Source organism: Stylophora pistillata, chromosome 5 (genome assembly GCF_964205215.1).
Source record: "Stylophora pistillata chromosome 5, jaStyPist1.2, whole genome shotgun sequence".
Classification (NCBI taxonomy): Eukaryota; Metazoa; Cnidaria; class Anthozoa; order Scleractinia; family Pocilloporidae; genus Stylophora; species Stylophora pistillata.
This window is the reverse complement of record NC_142523.1, coordinates 6,799,742-6,809,230: the sequence shown is the minus strand read 5'-3', so window position 1 is coordinate 6,809,230 and position 9,489 is coordinate 6,799,742. Positions and strand designations below refer to the sequence as shown.

General features: G+C 38.8%; 1 protein-coding gene across 2 annotated transcripts; it reads right to left on the bottom strand.

Annotated features, from left to right (window-relative positions):
- Window positions 1-3,384: 3,384 nt before the first annotated feature.
- On the bottom strand, window positions 3,385-9,226 carry LOC111325048 (uncharacterized). 2 transcript variants are annotated; one of them, XM_022928752.2, is made up of 4 exons: window positions 9,123-9,226; window positions 5,701-5,748; window positions 5,003-5,244; window positions 3,385-4,405 (listed from the first exon to the last, which is right to left on the bottom strand). In XM_022928752.2, exons 2-4 carry the CDS (start codon window positions 5,711-5,713, stop codon window positions 4,058-4,060), a joined length of 603 nt encoding a protein of 200 aa, XP_022784487.1. In that variant the 5' UTR covers window positions 5,714-5,748; window positions 9,123-9,226; the 3' UTR covers window positions 3,385-4,057. The 2 variants fall into 2 exon arrangements, with proteins under 2 accessions (XP_022784487.1, XP_022784488.1); XM_022928753.2 differs by lacking the exon at window positions 9,123-9,226 and adding an exon at window positions 7,067-7,187.
- Window positions 9,227-9,489: the final 263 nt, after the last annotated feature.

Below are 9,489 nucleotides of genomic sequence, written 5' to 3'. Positions count from 1 at the left end.
CTTATCAGAGTAACTGCATTTTCATTGATCTTCTGCTTCTATGCAATATCAAACAATCGAACTGATCGAGCTTCCTCTCGTACCCAGACCTCCCACAACCAATTGACCGTTTGGAAAATTAGTGCTCTAGCATGATAATCGCCGCGGAGTGATTATCGTAACGTCATTTCCACCAATCAAGACTCACGCAACGTTGTACACTACCTGTGCAATTATGCTAAACCCACTCAATGCACTCCTGCTGATAAGTTTTCTTTTCTTTTTTACCTGCTTGCTGGAGAATGTCCCGATATTGTGAAATGAAGTACAATTTGATCCTAAGTGTGAGGCAGGGGGTAAAATGTTGGTGTACACCCTCTAGTTAGCTAAACAACGGAAACATAGCTGCCATTATGGCGACTGAGAAGAAGACAGAGATATTATTAGTGCGCTCTGCCGCCTGGAGAGAATTCGAGCATTTTAAGAAATCATCTTTACTTTCAACCTCGTTCCCAGGGCCTTCTCCCTTAGCTGGGGGTGGGTACCGCCCCATCCCCGCCCCATCCCCAGCTAAAGAAAAGGCCCTGGGAACGAGGTTGCTTTACTTTGTAGGTAAAAATACCGCGTTTTTTTTTTCTTTTTTCTACGGCGATATGTTTTCCCTCAGGTAGTTTGTAAATAGTAAAGGTGATAACGTGAAGCATTTTAGAGAAAAAAAACACGGCGCAAAATGTCTTTCCTCCATTGCTTCAACTCTAGTCAGGTTTTCATGAATCACCCTGAGCAATCCTTTAACTCCCATGAATGACCAAGGTAGAGATTCTCCTTACAATATCGATACAATATCAAGCAGACAAGTGATGAGAATAAAGAAAAATATCAATTAGGGGATTTAGGGTTGATCCAATGGCAAATTCTCCAAACTAACATCATAAGAATTGTATGACAGACAGTAAGGAGAATCACTAATGAGATCTTAGGAGTGAAAGGGTTAACTTCCTATTCTCCAACCTCGTTCCCAGGGCCTTTTCCCTTTGATGGGGGTGGAGCTGGGGGTGGGTTCCCCGCAAACCTCGTTCCCAGGGCCTTTACCCTTTGGGGGTGGAGCTGAGGGTGGGGCGGGAAAAGGGTTAGGGTTAGGGAAAAGGCCCCGGGAACGAGGTTGGGTTCCCCGCCCCACCCCCAGCTAAGTGAAAAGGCCCTGGGAACGAGGTTGCCTATTCTCATCCTCAAGCGCTGCGAATTTCTAGCAGTAACAACAGGGGAGGTGGGGTGGGTAGAATGGATCTGCGGCAGATCATGCGATTTAATATATACGAAGAGGATTGATGTTTTACAAAAATACTTCATACCCCGTAAATTATATTCCATTTGACAGCACTTTCGTGTTTTGACTGACCAAAGGAGTTCCCCGGGATTTTAAAGCTACCCGCCGGGAATAGTTCGTTACCTCAACTTTGAATCCCGCACAGGTTATGGGCATGCGCACTAGTTCTGTCAGCAGCTGTCATGTCTATATTTAGCAAGAGCGCAACTACCGTATTTAACACTCTGCCTGGGTGAGCTGTGACTGTCTTGAAACTCAGTGAATGGTGCCGCTGAGCAGAATCTTCATGTGTTACTGTTTTCGTATTATGATGCTCTGTACAAAAGTATTTTTAGCTCATGGATAAGTTCGGACGTGACTCAGTAATAATTCAGTAGTCAGCACTTTATTACTTGTCAGCACTACTTCTAATTATAAATGGAATGTTTATATTAAGCTGCACAGGTGATGCTTTTATATGCATTGGATAACTATTCAAAGATTAGCCAGCGATGAACGATTCGTTTCTGGTAGCATTGTTGAATTTCAAAACTTACATCTTCCTCGAATTCAAGATTGTACCTGGCAGAATGTTGATATTTAAAGATTTATTATTTTCGACCAGACGATGAGAATATCTCGCTAAAGATGAAGAAAAGATCTGCTATGATATTGTGGTCTCTGAGCAGGTGTATCTTAGCCAGAAGGAAGTCTGCCCGCACAGAAGGAGTTCCGCTTGAGGCACGCGACGCCAATTTAACCAATATCCCGTGCAATAGGTGGGCGAAGAGGGGGAGGGGTAGGGATATTGTTTCTCTCCTATGTAAGCCATACAGATACTTGCTGCCTCAAAAAATAATCGTTTTTCAAAACAGATTGAGTTTTGACTATTAAGGTCTTAAATCGGGTGTGGTTTTCGTAAGAACTGCAGAACGCGCGTTTGTTTGTCCGCGTTCGGATGAATATCAGTGAAAGACATGTCACCAATATGTATTATTAAAAACTGGATCATTGGATAATGCAATTCAAGACTTTTTATTGGCTCAGTCATTATGGTATATGAGCCAATATACCATATACAATCTAATATCTGTACATTGTAACATCCGGTTTCTTCTTACAAAATAAAGTCGACAAGATTTGTCTAATATCTTGGGGGTTTTTTTTAATAAAACAATTATTCGAACTAAATTTTCAGGTAAATGTTTCCAATTCTCGACTTCAGTCAGCCCCGAGATAAAGCTTGATTGTGCTACATTGAAGCGAAACTGAATCTCAAACCCTTACGCAACTTTTACAAGCCCTATTAATTGTTAACTGGTGCGGAAGACAGTGCAGATAGGTGGCTGAGGTATATCAAGTACAGCCCATCTCCTCTCCCCTCCCTCCATAAAATTTAATAACATTTTCGCACGAGCAAAACATGTTTAGTTACGGGTTTAACTGAATGAAAATCAGAAAGCGAGAACAGAAAAACCGAATTTCTTATAGGGTTCAAGTATTTAAAACCTTGTATTTTCAACGTGCTCAAGTTGAAGTTGAAAAACATTGGTTTATGTAACTGCGATGATATTAAACTGTGTTTAACAAAACGGCTTTAAAACATGTTTAAGCTTTCAGGAGAATGAGGCATTAGAAGAACACCTTAACAAAAAAAAAAAAAAAGAACTAATTGCGATATGATGTTAGACTCGAAGTTTTTCTCCTCGGTTTATGATTTTCCCTGATACTTTATCTCAGCATACATGTCACAGACACTTTCGACCCGCTAGTCCTAGAAAGCAGAAGTGGCGGGCTTGCCACGCAATGAGCCTTGTGGGATAAATGGCCAAAGAGATGATATCGTGAAATAGGTTGCAGCGATTCAATATAGTGAATGTACTCGGAATGAAGCCTAATTGTTTTTCTCTTGATATAGTCACTTCCGATGTGGATCGCGTCGTTCTATCTGAATACTGCCTGTCTTCTTCTGATATTAGGGTCGACCGGATGCACGTGACACTAGCTATGACCCATTATGCTCAGCTGTGATTGGCACGTTTTGCGATTAGCGCATTATCACCAGACTAAAAATATTTTAAAACAGAGACACAGACAGGTACTAATCAAAGTTGGTGCGATATTTATTGAAATTATTAAGAGGCTATCTGAAGCCTGCATCATTATATACAAAATAAAAACTCACACCTTTGACTTAAATCATTCTTCGCCCTTAGCAGAAACAAAACTGTGCTAATCGCCTTCGTGGCTTCGCAACACCCGTCACACAATCTCTCCATGAACGTGACGTGATTAACTAAATGGCTTGTGCGCAGAGTTCTAAACGCATTGCAAGCGCAATATCATTCTAGGTATAAATTAGAAGCAAAAATATGGCAACGACAATTATCTCTGTCGATACAATTAAAACTCTCATTAAATTAATACTGTACATTTGAACATCATATATATACAGCCGCCGTCAGTGTCAATTTGGAAAAAAGAAATAGCTTCCCAAAGGCAGCGTGATAATCTATTCTTTTTAAACGATGATTTTCGTCAATGTAACTGGAAATTATTTACACTAAAGGGAGAATAACACTTGAAACGAATGTTTGTCAAAGAGGAGTCTCGAACACTTTTTGAACTAAATTGGAGCCTCACGTAGTGGGGGTGGGGTGGAGGTAAAATATACAATAAAGTACGGAGAGGGGAATGGAAAAAAACCTAAGAGAAACGATTTTTTTATCTCCTCTAGTACAACACAATGAAAACAGGAACACTGATAACAGTCTATGACTTGATGACTCCAAATTGTCGTGGGCACGTTGGAATGACGCAAGAAACAACGTACGGGTAAAGAGAGAGTGGATATGGAATTTGACCTGGACCGACCATTGGGGCTTGAATGATTCGGAAACCCATCGGAGTGCTCGTGAGCGTATTCTGAGGTACTTTTTCCATGTTGTTTTCCACACACGACACGCCGGAGGATTCACTCTTCCCTTCTACTGGCTCTTCAGCTTTTATCTTATCTTCTACCATCGGTGATGGCGTTTTTGAGGGAACTTCTCGCGAGGGAGAGCTCTCTTTTCCAAAAAATGGTTTGACAAATTTGTAAACAAGTCTCTGTCCATTAACCTGAAGGAGGAAGATACAAAAAGTGGCCTTTAGAACATTGAAAAGCTGAGTAAAAAAAAAATTAAACATAAGACAATGAGAGCAAATAAAGCTCTTTTTTCGCCAAAGATGTGAGCTATTCCCAAAGGCAAAGGACTGAAAATAGACCCAGAGAAAGTCTCTTTTTTAAAGGAAGTAAGATGTAAATTAACTATTTATTATCAGGGCCACCAAAAAGGAACTTCCCGGTTTGCGCAACTGCCATTGATCAGCTTTGCAATTATCCCAACAATAGATTCCCCATCATAAAAGTACTATTTATCTTTTTGGGAAGTGAAAGAAACGCTTAATTGTTAAGGGAAAAGCATTATGACATTTTGGGCGCGTCACAAGAAAATAGCCTTTAACCAAAGGGAACAAGGTTTTAAAAGATGAAGGACATTCATATGGTTTGCAATTGCTAAGAAAAGAAAAATGAAGTTGGCATGCCCCAAAAAACAGAGGAGAAAGCCCGAGAACTGAAGTTATAGAATAGTAGCTCAAGAGGTAATAAACTCAGTAGATTTAAAACGAAGCGAATGGTGTTTCGTAGCTCCTAATATTGAAAAAGAACAATACCTTCTTGATGATTCCTTTCTGGTAATAATATCTCAGCGCTCGACTTAGTTTGTCGTAATTCATTCCAGGCCTCTGCTTTAAATTTCCCCATCTCCTCGCAACTTCTTCCTGGTTTTTCAGTTTAAACTCTCCTGCTTCACGATTGGTCCAACATATCATGTGATGACTTTTTTCATCCAATAAGAGATTGAGTAAGAATTCCCAAAGATGAATGGCAGTTTTGGGGGGTTTTCGTAGGCTTTCTGTGGACAAAAATGTAAATTATGAGGGTTTTCTCAGACCACAATATGTGCTTGATAGAAACGTCGGTAGGAACTGAAATTTCCGGTATCAATTATAAAGGCACCTGAAGTCAACTGTCAATAGAATGACGCCAGGAACTTATTAAGATATTATTTAATAGCGGAATATGTCTTTTTTCATACGTTGTCAAATACCACTTTTGATATACGAAGTGGAAAAAAAAAAAAAAAAAAAGACTGAAACTAATTTGAACGTGTGACAGCCTGTTTTCTTGGGCTAAGAAAATTATCAGAATTTGCTGGGTTAACTCTATATCTCGCCTGGTATGAAATATATGTATTTTTATTTAACGCTGCGTTATTCGTTATAAGCTACCATCAGTTCTTATCGCACGAGATTATATAAAGCCATTTGTTCATCTCTTCATGAATGAAACCCTAAAACCGTCAACTTACCCATTTGAGACATCGCTAAATTTCCTTCTTCCACTTATGAATTTTCTTCTATAACAAAAAGAAAAAAAAAACTTTAGTCTTCACTGAAGTTTTTTGCACATGTGAGGAATATGTTATGTGGAATTCGGTCAAGTTTTAATCTATTGTGGTGTTGAATGGCACAAAAACCGCAATTGCTTTTTCTTAAGGATAAAAAGCGGATGAAAGCATATTTCGCGTAATTCCAATCGTTTCTGCAAAAGAGCCCATTGTTCATTGGTCATTTACGGAAGGAAGTTACATGACGTTACTCATGGGCAGAAAGCTGGCTTTGTCTATCTTTGACAAATTTAAAATGCAACAAAAACACGAATCAAAACGTTTGCGTTGGGAATAAACGGCTGTGAGAAACAAAAAAAAACACAACTTTAATCACTAGAAACCTTTAGACGACTCCCTTTTGAGCCAATTTAGAATCAAACAAAGTTGCAGCAAAATCTAAAATGTTAACCTTAGTGTTCTTAGAAGGAGATCTGTGTGAAATTTGGTGAAAAAGTGACCGTTGTTGACCTATTCCTGTATCAACTTCCGCCCTCAATTTTCGGTATCGATCCATGTTTCTCAGTCTAAGAGACATTTCTCTGAAATTTCAATTTTTATTCTTTGCAACGGCCACACAAATAATTATTAATTCCTCTTGTAAGAGGTCAAATTTAGCCCCCTGCTGTTCTTAGAACTTCCGCTCCCAAGTTGAAATGACGTTTTGTCTTTTATACGTCTTAAATCTTACCAACAAAAGAAGAACCTCGATATTAACTTAGAAATTTTAGGCAAGTGGAGGGAAGTTTAAAAAAATTCAGACAGGAAACTACTTTTAGGAACATTTCGAAGCTAACGTAACTGAAATCGAATAAATGTTGGGCAGTATGCGAAACTTTTCTTGTCGATTTTTGACGCTGTTCGGATAAATCGAGTTCTTATTCCCACGCTTTTTTTGAGGATAAAACAAAACTTAGTTGTGTACTTATTTCGACAAACACATGTTTCCTGGTTACAAAATTGATTTAACGACAAGAGCACGTAAACCATAGCGCGAACGAGCTCGCCGCTACGACGTGGTTTAAGTCAATCTTTCGTAGAAAGAAAACGAGAAATTTTGCCACTATTCCGCTAGGCTTCGAACTCATTTCAAACTTTCGCGATAATTGAATCACAAATTGAAATTTCTGCCGAACAGAAGAAATACATCGTTAGTACAACGGGAAGGTTCGCTTGCAACGCCGTTCGCAACTGTCACGAGATACGAAATCTTGGTAATTTTCGCCGAGGAACGTAAACCCACATCGTGAGCCAAAAACATCGAAAAACCAATAATAATCAACCATACCTCTTAGAATCGTCGTTCTATAGCAGTTTCACGGCCGTAACTTGGTCAGTATCGAAACTCGATAATGTCGAGTGGGCGATTTGAGGAGGTTTATATGCAACTGTGAAGACTTCCTGTTTGTGTCGTGCTGTCATTGGACCGAAGCGTGGGCGGAAGTAAGTGTTGTTATAAAACAGGAAGTGGCGTGTCACGCAGCTCAATTATTTCCTTCTTGTTATTTGCACAAGAGAATATTTAAATTGAAAATCAACTGAGGCGTGCTGTGAATACTGAACATTTTCGAGAAACGTCATCGCTGATTGTACTTGTAAAAGAACCAAATCGAAGACGTGAAAATCGTTCGATAAGCGTTTCAACTCAGCTTCCTCAAAAATAACGCTACTTTAATACCGTCAAAATTAACTCGAGGGGATTTTTACGGAAACATTCTGTTTCCTTTACGATCTCAAAAACCTACGTTGCATCTTCACGTGCGTTCCGGTAGTCATCCTTCAGTCAATGAAATTGTTCTTTTCTTTTTAGGACCAAATTATTAACATTACAGGTAAGAGGAGGAAAAGGTGCAAGGAAACTGGAAAGACTTGAAAAATATTACAACATCCGATAGGTGATAAATAATAGTATATTCCCGCAAAATGTCTCTCTTAGAAGAGTCGTTGCAGTTTGCTGGGGCATGCCCTTCTCAATCATGGGTTATTTCAGTTGACTATGTTATACACGCAGAACTTTTAAGACACCTATTTCACTCAAATTCATTTGTTATTCTCACTGAATAAAACGAGTAGTTTGTTTTGGGGAAAGTGTTACTCAATCATAACCCAAAGTTGACCTGGTTCCTTATAAACACCATATGCATCCGAAACTGGCTAAAAGCTATAATTTTTCTAACTTAAGTCCCATTATTTTTTTCAAACGACATAGAAGCACCGACCGTGTTGGAAAATTAGGAATGGATCGTGAAGCGCACCCTTAAAGATGACACAGAGCAGAACATGTAAATGTCGTCAAACTGACAAAGCCTTGTATTTTCAGTTTGACAGATCGTATTTTTTCGAAGTGACAAGCATATTCCGCTGATATTTCTGCTCTCACAAAAGCCTTATTCAGTTTTAACATTTGTGACCTAAATCGTAGATAGTTTCATTTTTTAGTTCCGAGTAAAACGATATCGTAATGAAGGATTGTTAATGCATTACGGTACCCCTTCCGTTTCCGAATGGAAAGGAAAAATGTGTCTCCTTCGACCCTAAAATAGCGAACTTACTCAAAGTAGAAAGTGAGGATTCAAATAAATGTATTTTTTGGGACGAGGTAACCTTGGTATGGGAAACCCCGATGAATTAGGGGTAACACGTTCGAAACAAGGTCGATCGCAGGTATTTTAATGACAATAAGCGACTCGGACTTCCTCTCTACTTGAAACACGTCTTGGTCTTGGTGAAACTTAATTTTACTTGATGTTAATCGTAAAACTTTAATGTTTAGTAGAGACAGAGAAACATTAGCATTGTATGTTTAATTATTGTGTCTGCAATAATTGCGCCCACACTTTTCAAATCGTCTTTGGTAAAAAGTGTGATATAACTTCATCAGCATAAAAACAAACAGACAACTTTGATAGTCCAGAACAAGTTTTGCGTCGTGGTTTTAACGCAACGAACTCACACGTAATTTGAACTCATGACAGATTGTTTGTTACAGGCGAAGAACACAGTAATAAAAGTGTCGTTTAATTCCGATTCAGGTCGTCTCAACACTCAAAGAAATAATGTCCCGAATCGCTACCGAATTATGAATTCAGCGTAAATCTCTGTCGAAATTTAATAATTTGATAAACTTGTAAACGCTGATTATATATTCACACAGACCCAATTTATTGTAACTTCCTTCTTCTTGTAAATTTGGAACTCTGCGAATACTTTTGCCCGTTCTTAGACGTTTATTTATAGTAAATGTTGCCAAAAATTATTCCATGTATACCGGTAGTTATAGTCAAAACTCAGCCTAGAAATTCCAAGAATAAACAGTATTTTCGTGTTACGCGAGCTTTACGTACCTCAATAAAACAGCCTTTTACAAATCTTTGAATCTTCGCTAAAGCCACGTTGCGGGAAACGTAGAAGTGCTGATCAGAGTTTGTAACTAGTAAAACAGGAAGCTGTAAGGAGACCTGCTTGATATGTCATAAATCATGAGTGACAAATTGCCCCGGAAAACCATTCAATTATTTAACGATAAGGGTTTTGTTGACGGAGTGGTAGTCCGATATATGATAAATATCTTTCGCTGCGCTCAGAGAGAAAAGGTCACGTTATTTCAACTTTTTGTCTTTTCTTGCGCTTGGCCGCTGAAACTGCCTTCAATTTGAACAAGACTTCATTAGACTAGTTTGGCGAGAAAGAAAAACTCAAATAGAATGATAC